Raw genomic sequence first — 15,062 nt, 5'->3', positions numbered from 1 at the left:
CCTGTTTTGCATGCTTTGATTCAAGGCTTAGGCGATGCAGATGGACTAGTATTAGTATTAGTAAGACTAAGGCTAAGGCTAAGACTAAGACTAAGACTACTTATGTATTATGATTGGTTCTGGGTAAACTCTGGCTTGAAATTCTGGGTAACCTTTTTGGTTTCTGGTTCTGGTTCTGGTTCTGGTTCTGATTTCTGGTTCTAGTTTCTGGTTCTGCCAGAAGATTCAGATGTCCGGCGTAAGTATATTTTAAATTTTCCTATATTTTCAAAAGGAACCCGGGGTTGTACCGATTTTTTGTGGTATTTACAACCTGAGGGTTGGGCGCTTTTCGAGTAGAAGTTCCAGAAATTGTATATAAATAAAACATACACACACATACGAAAGGATGTTTTAGCGTAGGACACTGCACATGTAACAGTGGCATGATATTCACTGGGGGAAGAAATGGAACGATGGGGCCTATTTATATTAGAGGGAAAGTTACGTGGTACTGGTACTGGGAGGGGAAGCGAAGTGAAGTGTGGAAAGGGAGGGGGAGGGGGAAGGGAAGTGTACAGTGATGGGTGATGGGAAGGGGAAGGTTCAGGAAACGAGACGAGGCGTGCGCGAACTTCCAGTGTTAGTAAAATAAGTAAAGTCATACCAAAAAGAAACCGAAAACGAAAAGAGCAAAGAATTGAAGAACAGAATGGATGATAGGCACACATCATATGATATATATTCTTTGAAGAAGTTTTATCTGTTATCTGATATGTATTCATACATTGACATTGACATTGGTTAGAAATGGGGGTATCGTACATGAAAGAAAGAAAGAAAGAAAGAGAAAAAGAAAAAAAAAACAATGAAAATGAGGTGAAATGAGATGAGATGAGATGAGGGGGTGGGAGAGACAGAGAGAGAGACAATTTGGCTACATAGAAAAAAGGTACCGGTAAAAGGTTAGAGAATTCGAAAGAAGAAGACAAAGAAAAAAATGAAAAAAAAAAAAAATGAACAATGATGTGGGTGTCAAAAAACTCAAAAACTCAAAACCAAAAATCATACACGATAACCACAAAGTCCCCTGCCTCCCTCTCCCTCTCCCCTTCCCCAAACCCAACCCAAAAAACAGCACCACTCAATCTCCAAATATATTAACACTACTACTATTCTCATTCTCCTTCTTCAACAAATCATTCAAACACCTCGTCACATTCCCCGCTCCCAACTTGACCTTCTCCCTCTCCCCCTCTGCGACCCTCACCAAATGCTGCGTCTCGAATCTATCAGGATGCCACCGCTTGATGTGCTCTTTCACACGGTCTTTCGCTGACTTGCCCGACTTGTTGGTGTAAGGGGATAGGACGTAGGCGCTGATGAGTGCCGAGGAGATGTCGTCTGGTGTTGAAGGCGGCTTCCACATCGGCCAGGGGATATCCGCCCAGCCCAGCCCCGCACCCGAGCCAGTGTCAGCTACAGCGGCAGAGGACAGTCGCGCCCACAGCGTATCGTGATAATCCATCACGCGCAGCGCCTCCTGCTTCGTCTGCGGCTTCCCAGCAGCTTTCATCTGCCTGCGCGTCTCGAGCATCTCCTGTTCCTGTCTAAAGCGCTCTTGCTGGCTATTCGCAAATTCAGCTTGCCGGCGCGCGTGGTCCGCCTCGGAGAATGAGCCTGCGTGCGGCGAGGAGGACGACGCGGCGGCGGCGGTGGCGGGGTATGTGCCAGAGCTGACGGAGCCTGTCCTGGGTTTACCGGCTGGTATCGCGCCTGCGCCGGGAGTGGACCGCGCGGATGTGGGTGAGGCGGTTGAGAAGGGCTTGTTGCTCGTCGTCGTCCATCCAGAGGGTGTAGTCGGCGTACGCGCAGAGGTGGGTGCGGTGGCTGCAGAGCCGTTCGGCTTCTTGGGAGGAAAGGCAGAAGTGGGGTTGCCCGGGGAGGAGGAGGGGACAAAGTGGGAGGAGGAGGAGGAAGACCAGAGACCGTCGTTGCCAAAGCTGTCGTTGCGCTTGCGCTCCTCGCGGCTGGATATGATCTTCGCAGCCTGCGCCTCATACTTCAACTGCTGCATGAGGTACGCCTGCTCCTCGATCATGGTCTCGTCAATATCAAAGCCAATGCTGCTCGAGAGCTCAAAATTATCGCGCAGGCGCTGTTCCTCCTCGGCCTTTTTACGCTTCTCCTCATCCTCGAGACGTTTGCGGGCCTCTGCGGCCTTTCTCTGCTCGTCGCGCTTCTGCGCCTCTTTACGCTTAGCCTCCTCCTCCTCCCTGATACGCGCGTTCTTCTCCTCCTCGGTCTTGAGCATTTCCCTCCTGCGCTCTTCTTCGCGCTGCCGCCTGCGCTCATCCTGCTGTTTCATCGCGGCGAGCTCCTCTTCCTTCCTGCGTGTCTCCTCCTCTTTCAGCCGCGCCTCTTCCTCTTTCAGCCGCGCTTCCTCTTCCTTCAAACGCGCCTCCTCCTGCTTGAGCCGCGCCTCTTCCTCGCGACGCCTCAGCTCCTCTTCACGACGAGTCAAAGCAAGCTCGCGCTCACGCACCTCGCGCTCCTTCCGCGCCGTCTCCTCCTCCAACAACCTAAGCCGCTCCTGCGCCGCGCGGGTCGCCTGCTCAGCCTGCTCGCGCAACCTCCGCGTCTGCTCCGCCTCCTCCTTGAGCTCGCGCTCCTTAATCTTCGTCTGCGCCTCCTTCTTGCGCAAATCCGCCTCCTTCTTCTTCGCCTCTTTCGCCTTCCGGTTCGCCTCCTCCGACAAGCGCAGGACCTCCGCCTCCTTCTTCTCCGCCTCCTCCTTCTGGCGCTTGAGCTCCTCGGCCATACGCGCGCGCTCGACCTCCTTCTGCTCGTCCTCCCTCCTCTTCATCTCCGCCTCCTCCTCCTTCCTCTTCACCTCCTCTTCCTTCCTGCGCACCTCCGCCTCCTTCTCCTCCAACTCCCTCTGCTTCCTCGCAGCCTCCAAAATCACCCTCAACTCCTCCTCCTTCCGCTTCACCTCCTCCGCCTGGCGCTTCACCTCGGCCTCCTTCTCCTCGAGCTCCCGCTGCTTGCGCGCCGCCTCCTCCTCGATCTCCCGCTGCTTCCGCGCCGCTTCCTCCTCGAGCTCCTTCTGCTTCCGCGCCGCCTCTTCCAGCTCGCGGAGACGCTGTGCCTCGTGCGCGGAGCGCCACCGCTCATCCTCGCGTTTACCTCTGAACACAGCTTCGTCGTCGCCGTGCATCGCGTCTTCATCCTCATCCTCATCCTCATCCTCGTCCTCCTCATCTTCATCATGTACATACCCCTCCCCCTCCTCTTCCTCCTCCTCTTCCTCATCATCATCCTCCTCATCCTCCTCATCCGCATCTTCACCCTCATCTTCACCCTCATCCTCTTCAGACCCATCATCACTCTCAACCAAAGCAGGCTTCCGCCGGCGATGCGGTCTCCTCAGCGGCGGAGGCGGCACGGCAACCGCCACATCATCCGTGTCGTAGAACGCTTCTCCGGGGTACACGATATCGTCGTCGTACGCCGCAGCTGGCCGCTTGGGCGCGCCGCGCGCGGTGGTGCGAGGGCGCGGGCGCGGGCCGCCGCCGCGTGCGTGGGCGTAGCTGTGTGCGGGAGGTTTGGCGTGGGCGTGGGCGTGGGCGTGGGCGTGCGAGTGCGGGGCGGACGCGGGGGCGGCACCGGCTCGATGCGCGGCCTTCTTGCTCGGTGACGCGTGTGGATGTGGGTGGTGCGAATGCGAATGCGACGACGAAGCAGAGGTAGGCGGCGGAGGCGATCGTGCTGACGACGCAAAGCCACCACTAGCAGCGGCGGCGGCGATACTAACACTAACACTAGGCAGTGTATCCCCCGAGACGGTGCGATGGCGCGCGTCGCTTGACCTTCGGGCGAGGCCGGCGACTGCGGCTGCGCCGCTCTCGTTGATCCAGTTCGTCCATGCGGGTTGCTGTGGTCCGTCGTCCGTTTGGTTGTTGCTGTTGAGGGTGCTGCTTGTTGCTGCTGCTGTTGGTGGGTGGCGAGGTGGTATAGGCACAGTGTTGCTTCCCGCGCTCCCTGCAGTAGCGCCAACGCCGCCGCTGCTGATACTCCCAACACTACCATATCGCATATTGTATCCATCTATCCATATCAAAGAAAGACAGTCAACAACGGATAGGAATTAAAAAAAAAAACACAAACCCAATACAGATACATCATCTCCTCCTCGCCTGGTCGTAAACGAGTGTTGTCGGCTGGGAATCGGGCGGCCTGCTTCTCTTTCTCGTTCTCTTTCTCTTTCTCTATCCCTTTCTCTCTCTCTAATGCTATCCCTATCCCTATCCCTATCCCGCTCCCGAACGCTATCCCTAGCATCCCACTCCTCAAACGCACTCTGCGCAGGCGGGACATAATACATACCCTGCGCCGACCCCGGCGCCATCCCTGCGTGCTCGCGCTCGCGCTCGTACGCAGGCTCAGGCGGAGGGACGTACTCATGCGTATGCGCGTACGGCGCATTCCGCGCATTGAGCCCACCAGCACTGGTGTTGGATGGAGAAGAGCCGTATACGGGTCCGGCTCCAGGGCGCGGGGATGGGTACGGGTAGGAGCGTGTGTCGGTGTATATCTCTCTTTCCCTGTCGCGTTCTCGTGGGTCGCGCTCACGATCCCACGGCGCATCACGTTCGCGGGGTACATATTCCCTTTCCCGTTCCCTCTCGCGCTCACGCTCCCAGCGCTCACGATCCCTATCCCGATCACGCTCATCGTCCCAATACTCTCTTTCCCTCCCCCTCTCCCTTTCCCTATCTCTCTCGCGTTCCCTCTCCCTCTCCCTCTCGCGGTCCCTTTCTCGTTCCCTCAAACTATCTCTCTCCCTCAGACTATCCCTCTCTCTCAAACCATCCCTCAGACCATCCCTCTCCCTCTCCCTGAGACTATCCCTCTCGCGCTCCCACTCGCGCCGCCGCTCATCATGCGTAAACGACGCCTTACGCGACACCGACACCGACACCGCCGGATGCTGATGCGGATAATCATACTCGTGTTGATAATCTTGCGAATACTCGTTCTGATACTCGTGCTGATAATCCTGCGAATGCTCGCGCGGATAATCAGGTGTATACTGAACCGCATACTCGTAGTCGTGCGGGTACTCGTATTCGGCAAACGGCGCTTTCGCGCTCATAGGTCTGCTCGGCGGTATGGGCGCAGTGTACTCCCTCTCCCTCTCCCTGTCGCGGTCGCGGTCGGGGATGTCGTTAGAGGTGTAAGGCGAGCGTGGAGGAGGAGGAGGGGCAAAGGATGATTTGGATGAGCGTCTCATTGGTGTAGCTGTAGATGTCGGTATAGATGTAGATGTAGATGTTGGTATAGATGTAGATGTAGATGTTGGTATAGATGTACCTGTACCTGTAGCTGTAGCCATAGACGTAGACGTAGACGTAGAGGTTGGTATGGACGTTGTCGATGACGAAGCAGCCGTAGCGTACTGCATCGTCGCCGAAGACGCAGTCGTCGTAGCAGACGATGACGATGCAGGAGGCAGCTGGGACACATCGATATCGGGCGTGCGCGTGCGCGTGCGCCGACTCTCCCTCTCCCTCTCCCTCTCTCTATCCCTCTCCCTCCGTTTCATCGCGCGCTTCTCTTTATCTTTGTCTTTATCTTTGTCGCGCGGCGCTTTATCCGACGATCTTCGTCTATCGTGTTTATCACCACCTCCTCTTCCAACTCCAGCTCCATCACCCCCGCCCTCAAGATCACCTTCCCCCTCGCCCTCGCCCTCGCCCTCAAACCCATCAACCCTCTCCGGAATAGTCTCCGAAATCGACGGGCGCACACCCACACCCACGCTCGACCCCGTCGAGCGCATACTCGTCAGACTCGTCAGGCTCGTCAAGCTCGTGAGGCTCGTGAGACTCGCGGAGCTCCCGCGCCGGCCTACTTGTTGCTGTTGCTGCTGGTCCCTGTGCTGCTCTCTCAGCTCCCTGAGTTCTCTGTGCTGTTCCCTGAGTTCTCGGTGTTCTCTGTCCCTGTCCCTGTGCCCGTGCGCATACTTGGACGCAGCACTCCCCGTACCCGATCCGCTCTCCTCACCCGCACTGACGCTGATCGTCGGCTTCCACACCATATCCGCTACAGAACCAGAACCAGATGCAGGAGCAGGAGCAGGAGCGGCACTACCCCGCTCCGAACCAGACCGGATCGAGCCAGACGAGCGCCGAAGCGATGCGCCGTGCCCGTGCCCGTGCCCCGCCCCCGCTGATGGTGATGGCGATGATACCCCTGATCCCCCTTCAGCCGTCCGATCGGCCATCGCGAACGGCGGGGGCGGGGGCGGGGGCGGGAACGCAGGGCGGTCGATGGAGTTGCGGTGGCTCCTTGGCGCCGCCGGCGGGGCTGGCGGAGGGAGGTGGTGGTAAGCCATCACGTCGGGCTCGTCAGCGTCCTCCTGTGCGTGTGCGTGTGCGGGTGCGGGTGTTTGCCCGTACCCGCGTGCTTGCCCGTGTCCGTGTCCATGTGCGTGTGCGTGTTTGGTGGTGGTGCTGTGCCGGCGAGATGGGGGCGCAGCGGGGTCGGGAGGAAGATCGCGATCGCGGGGTGATGCGGTAGATGTGGATGTGCTCGTGCTCTTTACATCCGATGTCGACGTGCGCCGCGCAGAGGCGGATGCAGATGCAGAGGCCGAGGCCGAGGCAGATGCAGAAACAGAGGCGCGCGGGCGGGGCGAGCTCCGCTCGTGCTCATCGTGGATGTGCGGAATTGGCGGTGTGTGTGATTGGAGCGGGGCATACGTATGCGTATGAGCATGAGCATGGGGAGGTGGGAGGGGATCGCTGATGGGAACCGAGCCGACGCGAAAGTCCGTCGGGCTCTCGATGGCCAAACCGTCGATGCTCTGCGCGGGCTGCTTGATAAATGTCTTGCTCAAATTCTCAATCTCCGCTTGCTATAACAAAACAAAACAAAACCCCAAAAAACCCCAAAAGAAAAAGAAAGTGAAAAAAAGAAGTAAAAAAAAAGCTTGTTTTCTAGCGATGATCACAATAGCGTAGACAAGCGAGGAAGACGAACCTTTTTACGGCGTTTCCTCTCCTCTGCGACTTCGGCACGGAGCGCATCGGTCGCGATAGCTTTGACATTGTGCATGGCAGCGAAATACTCGTTCTTGATCCTATTCCGCTCGTCGATTGAGACGACCGTGCGCATGAGCTGCGCCTCCATGTTCTGCTGTGCGTCGAGGACCATGGAGTGCAGGCTCTCCTCGATCTTCTTGCGCATCTCGTCGACCCATGCGGCGTCGGGCTCGAAGGTGTCGAGTGCGTCGGATGCGGATGGGCGGTATGCATTGGTGTTGGTGTTGGTGCTGGTGGGGGGGAGGGTGGATGATGGCACATGCTGCGACACCGCTGGCATCGAATTGAATTCAATCGAAATCGAAATCGAATCGAATCGAATCGAAAAAGAAACAAAAAAACGACAATTCTCCCCTCCCAAAATCTGAGTCCTATCCTATCCAGTAATCCAACGCCCTTCCTTTTTTCCCCTCTTCAACTTCTTCTTCTTCTGGTTGGGCCGTTGCGCGATAGCGGACGATTGGGATAGCGGGCGGATGCACGGGTTGTGTGGGTGTGCTGAGAAGGGAAGCGGATGTGCCGATGTCGGATGGGAGGGGGAGGGGGGCAGGTGGGGTGTGCAGGGGATTCAGAGGATCTGGATTGCGGGTGGGTGGGTCAGATGGGTCGCTGCTTTCCAGGAACAGACTGGCCTGACCTGACCTAACCTACCTGACCTGACCTGACCTGGCCTGACCTAACCTGACCTGACTACGTTGCGTTGCGTGCGTGTGTGCGTGTGCGCGGCCAGCTAGCTAGCTAGCTATCTGTGTGGAATAGAATAGTCGGATATGACCCCTCCTCTCCGTAGGGTGTTGGATCACGACCTCCCGGGAAAGCCCTGAGATTGTTGCCTCATGTTGAGTAAAAACACGCGTTTGCAAACAAATTGGGAAGCCACACGCCCCCTCCTTCCCTTCCCTCTTCCCCTGGATGGACAAGGGCAAGAAGAAGGAGAAGCAGCTGGGCACTTACACCGATTAGCTTAGCTCAGCTTCCACTGGTCTCTCCTCGTCCTGGACCTCGTCGTTGTTGGGGGGGTAGGATGCACCGCCGTCGTGAGAGGAGACGAAACGCGTGCCCGAGCCCGTGCCGTGTGTGCGTTAGGATTGGACGGCAGGCTGCAAACAGGCCAACAAGCGACAAGAACAGAAGGGAACACTTGCCATTTTCTGATCCCTCGGATCTACATCCCAAGGAACAGGCCTCCTTATCTAATCGCCTTTATCTGCTTTTTTCACACAGCCATCTCCCTTTCTCCCTTGCCTCTCCTCCCACTGCGACTGCGCCTAGTCTACTCTCCAGACGAAGCGCGCAGAAGCTTATTTTTCGAGTGTGCCCGGAAAAATATATATTTATACTGCATGATAAACCCACTACGTAGGGCCGTGTATACTTTACAGAGCAGTCTCCTCCGGAGTGACGCAACCACAAAAATAAAATACACAGTCACTGCCGCCGGGAATATCGAATCCCATCAAAAGAGGTCGGACGATGGCCTTCAGAGTCACCAGCCAGCCATCCTCTGCAAGTAAACAATATGGAAAATCCCGCACACAGGGAAGATCCTCATCGCATCATCCACACATCCGAAAATGCATCGTGTTCGGCTCTCATGCACGTTGCACCCAAATCCAAATACGAATCCAAATTCTTCTTGAATCTTCTCCTCCCCAATTTTTTACCGATAAAACCAGAACCAGAAATTAACCAAAACCAGAAATCAACCAGAACCAGAACCAGAAGTTGACCAAATTAACCTCTAAGTTCTAAGTGTTGCCTTACCTACCAAACCATCCACGCATGCTAACAGTAGCAGATATCCCAAAAACATAGCACATGCACTCTACCGACCTCGCAAATACATACAACACAATATGATACAACACAACACAATCCCGGCCGGAGACCAACTCATCGATGCATCAATCCACAATTGAACCCAGAGCCCAGAGCCCAGAATCCAGAGCCCAGAATCCAGAATCCAGAAGCCAAAAAAAATAAATTCGTGCGCGCCAGAAAACCCGGGCACAACCAGGCGACCAGGCGTAAAACCGGAGGACCTAGGACCAGTTCCACTTCCCACTTTCCATAGCCAGTTCTGCACCACCCTTCGAGTACTAGTCACTACGCGGTGCGTGCGAAAATTCGAATAAAATGACCAGCCAATATTGACAGGCCAGCGAGGCGGAGGCGGAGGCAGAGACGTCATTTCTTGCTTATTCGAATCCCACCAAATTGTATTCGACCATTGTCATTCTGCCAGCGATACAGCACAGCGGCACAGCGGCGCAGCGGCGCAGCAGAGTGTCGTTGAGCACGCGAGAGCGAGAGCGTGTGCGCTCTAGATCTGAACTGACTCAGACGGTCTGAACCCCTTTACACCGCATCCCGAGCCCTGTGAAAAAGAACGATTAAACCAGCATACAACTGCAACATGCTTGAGCGCAAGGGAGAACGGAGGAACGGAGGAAATCACAATCACAATCACAATCACAGTCAGGATCCGACAAGACCCAACGCCGCGGTATACTTGTCAGCAAAAAAGACCAACTCGGCGAAAAGCAAACGTACGTATCTCAAGACTCAAAAACGAAAAAGAGTTATCGTAAATTGCAATCGCATGAGATAGAAGAACTTAAGAATCGCGTTCGATGGACGGTGAGGGTGAGAGTGAGGGTGAGGGTTGACGACGTTACACAAATCCACTTCCTCAGACTTCCTCCCGAGGAGCTGGCAGGACCCGAATCTATTATGCCCATGAGTCATGAATGATTTCCGAAAGATACAAAACGAAAACGAAAAATGCAAAATGCAAAAGAGCGAAATGCAAAAGAGGAAAGAGCAAAGCAACACCCACTGTGATTCCCGCTGAAAAGTAAAAGTAAAAGTACTAGTAAAAAGTAAAATCGCATCACCTTACCACCACCCCACCAAGAAAAAGCATAGCAAGAACCCTTACATTATCATTTATATCCATCTCGACTCTCCAGAATTCGTATTCGAATTTAAAATGTGAGCTCAAGCTATGTCCTCCGCAACACGATGAAAAAGCACAGCCTGATCGTCTCATCGGGCGCTAAATCAAAGAATAATTGAACAAAGTCAGTACTCACGAGCGCTTATCAGTGTAGACGCCCAAGTGGATCAATTCGTCATTTCTCATTTCTCATTTCTCAATTCATCAAACCGGACAATTGGCGGGTTACTTCCCGTTGCACATTTAGGCAATTGATCAATGGGTTATAATGAAGTTCTCTTGTTCTTGCAAATAAATTTCGTTTAAAGCTGTATTTAACGTGCAGAGAGCCGGTAGAAATGTATCGCCAATCTATCACGGGTGTCTCAAGGCACCGTCATTTTAGTACATCGCGCTAGAGAAATGAAAGAGAGAAAGAAAAGAAAAGAAAAGAAAAGCAGCAAAGATATGCAAGTTACACCTCCTTAAAGATGTCCTCCAGTCCGACCCCGAGTGATTTCAGGTTTGAGCGGCGTGTACATGGCCGTCACCTCAAGTGACGGTAATTTTTCAATCTCAACCACTTCTCCCGACGCCTAAATAGTTTTGTGTAAGCCATTTGGAACACCACCACGCGGGGTGGACAATAAAATTCCACTTACCTTGACCACGCCCCAGCTCAAGTTGCTTCTAAGATAAGGCAAAACAGCGTCAGGGTCGATGGAATGCGCTCCGGATCGACTCTTGAATATACGATTGATGTGCACAAAGCCCTTGATCAGCTCATTCGCATGGCTTGTGCAGTTCGCACATTGCTCAGGATTTGTGTTGGCGAAGACATCGACCGTTCCGGCGAACGTGGGGTCGAAAAGCCATTGGGCGGAATCAGTGGGGGGCACCGTGGGGGCGAGGAAGATGTACACCGAGAAACTGCCGCCTAGTGCGAATGGTTTGCATTGCACGCGAATACTCCATTCTAAAATTGTGCCACTTGTGGGCGCGTGTGAATATTCTTCAAGCGCTACTACGAACGAGGCGGCATTAGTATTTAAGTTCGGTTGACATAATAATTCAAATGAAGATATACCCTCTGCGGGCTCTGCGACATCTTCTGAGGAAGAGGCTTTAGGTGCTCTCCCTGCGTATTGATAATTGAAGGTATCCGCTGTATCAACGATGCCGGGAGATTGCCAGTAGTCGGTTTGAGTTTTTCTGAATGGCAATAAATCTAGTGTGGACTTTGAGCAGATGGATTATTTTCTTTGAAGTAAAGGATGTCTGAACCTTTTATGCTTTCTGCCCATAAGCGATGAGATCTATACCACAAGTCTGCAATCCGATCGACTTGAGTGTGATGTAACCAGAAGATGGGATCAAAAGCTGGAGAGTAATGGCAGGTCATAAATTAGCATTAAATTGAAAGTTCACCTTTCTACTTTAAACTTGCCTGCTACTTCAATGTACGCCATGTTACCTTTCGCACCGCCTGTAGTGGAATGGATGGTGTTATGGATGCCCTCTAGACCTGTGGTTCCATTGCTTCCCAGAGTAAAATCGTGCCATGTCTTCAGCGAGAACAGCCTTTGTGTGTTTTCTACAATTGCTGGAGCTTCTGCTCGAAGCGCCCTGTAAATATAAAAAAATATCGGCACAACCCTTTAAAATAAGAAAAACACACTTACGCCTTCAACATCGTTGTCTGCGAGATCCAGTTTGTGTTTGGGTACCGCGAAGTATTTGGCCGAAATTTGAAATGTTCAACAAAGGAAGAGTTTCCTCCTTCGGGGTAGTAGTACGTCAAGAAAGGATTCGGAACAAATACTAGTGATTTGCAATCTGGCTTCATAATTTGAACATTTGTCTCCACGATGATTTCGTCAGGAGGAACTACGCTCTCCATCTTATCCCAGCCCCAGTACGGCTGGCGTAACGCAGCTGCTGATTCCATCCACGAGTCGCAATCGTACTTGTACGTTGACGCAATTTCCCGGGCCAACTTCTGGATCTCTTGCTATAGGATAACATAAGTAGGATAAATGGAGTAAATATTTGAGTAATACCTCAAAGAGAACGACATATGGCCGATGCCACGGTGAGAACAGATCCGTGCTGTGAACGCAATATTCATTCCCGTCGCATGGTGTGCCATCATAGTCGACGTATGGTTGACCGTGTATTCCAGCAATTTGCCAAAAAGATGCTGGATCGTTTCTATCTTGACTATAAAGGGCGACTGTACCAGAAAAAATATTTTCAACCACATGCTCTACCAATGTATCCGAGACGTACCAAGAGCTTGGATATAAAGAGAGAATTGTCGGATATCTTTGAGGAAGACAGAGATTTCGAGTCGCTCTGGTGCCTGTCCCGAGACCTTGGGTACAGCGCCCTCAACAATAAGTCGGTTGACCATCTTGAAAATGTGTCGTAGTGAATGGAATATTCAGGCTCGTTGGAGAGGAACTGATGACCTTCCAAAGTATGCAAACAGCTTTTATACTGCAAGAAATCGCAAATCGGAGTGCTTCAGGGATGCACCCTTTACTTCAACAGGCTCGCCTAGAAACGTACTAGGTTTACGGCGTTTACGCATATATTTCATACAGAAGCATGTGAGGAAGCGAATTAACATAGATAACTGCAGGGTAATGTGCTCTGCCTACGTTTCTTGTAGGGTCTAAAAGTTCCAGATGCTCACTACAATCTGGTAGAAAGAAACAATGCTGTATCTGATACATCTATTCCCTTGGGCGTCTGAGGGCACTAGGTTAACATAGAGCCGGAGTTTTATATGGCTTAAAATGACTGAAGGGTGAACATCAATGATGACCCCAAGTGAACTCGAAAAAAGCAGGTATCAAGACATTACATAGAGCATAGGAATATTATAGAAGGCGGTTTGCCTCAATGACGCCGATTTACATCATGGAAGACCTTCTTCAGTGCAGTGTTTTGAGCCAAAATTGTGCGTGAGAGGATATCACTGAATGACTGTCTCTTCAAACGACTGGATTTCTAGACCGACCACTTTTCTAGTCCCTCAAATGTGAGTCTTGTGTAAGTAAATTTGTAAAACTTGACACAACCCAGAATCTGTGGCAATCATAAAAGTTGCCGATATGCCGAGAATTGCCGGCTATTTATGTCAATTTGTGCCGTCCATGGTGGCGCTTCACAAGTCGTGTATGTGTATGACACGAAAGAAAGTTTGTATGATACATCACGATGACAGTATACACATGAATAGAGCAAGGAAAGCTCCAAGTTACTCCAAACTAAGCCCATACTCGGTTTAAATCTAGGGACCCCACTTTTGAAAATTTGGGGTTACACCCAGGAGGTGGCCCAAGGAACAGAAGCCTCTGCCACTGGATCATGAGCCATTGAAGTTGAATCGGCGGCGCTGAAAGGGCCAACTAGTCGGGTTTTATCTCAATTCTAGATGTCTCTAACGTTAGAAGTTATCCAGGTGATTCATCTGATTAGACCAAGATTAGATCATAAACGATATAAAACCAAAGGCAAGTGTTGTCTGACATTGAATTCTTTTTTAATCTCCGCGAACTGCCCTGACGAGGGACACCAATCCTTGCTAACGAAACTGTCAAATGACACAACCGGGCCTAACATCTTCCGACATCTAGAGCAATACAGGCTTCGCTCCAACTCACCCAAACAGAAAGGAAGGCCTGGCCGCCTTGTGAATGGAAGGTTGTTGTAATTCGGCTCCAGATGCTCGGGAGAGATCCGGCGGAGAATGAAAGCGGAGTCAAAAATTCCTGACGAACAGCATTGCAGCATAGCACAATCTCTCCACTTTCAAAAAAGTTTAACCCCGACTTTTATCCCCTTTTAAGAGTCCTAGGCCTCTCGCAGGTGGAAATTGTGCCTTATAACAAATGGGAAAAAGATTACTGGTGCTGGTATCGTAAATAAAAAGATCCCAAGTGTCTTCGAATCGGACGCCGTAATAGTCAAGCTGTCGAAGTACAAAGTGTCAGATCGGGCCATCAACGGATAGTTCCATGATAATTGATATCCATGAGAGCTCGGAAGCTGCCGGTACACAATGCCTGTATGGATTGCGGGCGATTGAAGAATGTCACGTTGGTTCTCTACCCTCTGCCCAGTCAACGAGGCCCGCAACGAAACCAAAAAAAACTATATCCAATTTGACTGGAAGAATGCTTTCTGGACATGGTACAAGTCCTTCATCAAGTCAAATAGCTTATTGGGCATTGGGCGATAGGAATATGCAAGATTGACTTATTGAATTTGGATCTGCTTTGGTTTGGTAGGGTTAATTCTGTAGAGTTGTAGAAGTTGACTACAAGTTACGATAGCTCCAATATTTTTTTGAGAAGATCAGTAATTGTTTGAAAATCTTGGGAAACGACACGCTTTGTAGAACAAGTATAAGTTAACAAAACATGCCTAATATTATTTTAACCCGCTTAAACTGCTAGGAACCACTTTCGTAAGTCACCTGAAAACTCCATGGAGCTGGTATGACCTTGAGGCTTGCAGCAAGGTGCAGCACGTTGTAAGTATTTTTTGTTTCCTGTTTCGACGTAAAAGTGCTAGACCTGTGTGGTACTGAATATTGTGCACAAGGTTTGAATCTAACTGAGTCTAGGCTACACCCAAAATACAGCACATACTTTGCAAGTGTTTCCTTTAGCTACATTCGTCTATCATTTCAATTGGAAGCTTTAGTTTTCTCACTCACAGATGTTTGAAAACAACCACCCAGTCACGGTAATGTCCATTCTTCCAAATTTAGCGCCCACTGCTGGTGTATTTTTTCTTATAGGGTACACCTCATGTACAGAACGTGGGAATCGAAGGTTTGTGTCTACAACTCGTCTGTCAGCAGGACTGCGGTTACATTGATTCGAAAGGCCAAAGTATGAAAGCTTGTTTTGCAACATCTGTCAGAGAACATTGAACTTTCTTTACGAACGTTCTGAACCTAAAAACGGGCACAACGATGTCAAGGTACTCTATCAGGTCCAGTTTAATTACTTTATGCCCTA

The 15,062-nt window shown here is 51.5% G+C and overlaps 2 protein-coding genes across 2 annotated transcripts; both read right to left on the bottom strand.

Annotated features, from left to right (window-relative positions):
• Nucleotides 1-1,123: 1,123 nt before the first annotated feature.
• Nucleotides 1,124-7,368, bottom strand: JR316_0009855 (uncharacterized protein; the record flags this gene model as incomplete). Its single annotated transcript, XM_047895535.1, has 3 exons — nucleotides 1,124-4,089; nucleotides 4,150-6,901; nucleotides 7,027-7,368. 3 exons carry the CDS (start codon nucleotides 7,366-7,368, stop codon nucleotides 1,124-1,126), a joined length of 6,060 nt encoding a protein of 2,019 aa, XP_047745254.1.
• A 3,143-nt stretch (nucleotides 7,369-10,511) lies between these two features.
• On the bottom strand, nucleotides 10,512-12,439 carry JR316_0009854 (Tyrosinase; the record flags this gene model as incomplete). The annotated part of the gene is made up of 7 exons (XM_047895534.1): nucleotides 10,512-10,622; nucleotides 10,689-11,050; nucleotides 11,114-11,238; nucleotides 11,455-11,652; nucleotides 11,709-12,037; nucleotides 12,087-12,259; nucleotides 12,316-12,439. 7 exons carry the CDS (start codon nucleotides 12,437-12,439, stop codon nucleotides 10,512-10,514), a joined length of 1,422 nt encoding a protein of 473 aa, XP_047745253.1.
• Between the last annotated feature and the right edge of the window lie 2,623 nt (nucleotides 12,440-15,062).

This window comes from Psilocybe cubensis, chromosome 9 (genome assembly GCF_017499595.1).
Source record: "Psilocybe cubensis strain MGC-MH-2018 chromosome 9, whole genome shotgun sequence".
Taxonomy (NCBI): domain Eukaryota; kingdom Fungi; phylum Basidiomycota; class Agaricomycetes; order Agaricales; family Agrocybaceae; genus Psilocybe; species Psilocybe cubensis.
The sequence above is the reverse complement of the archived record's forward strand: the minus strand, read 5'-3'. Positions and strand labels throughout refer to the sequence as shown.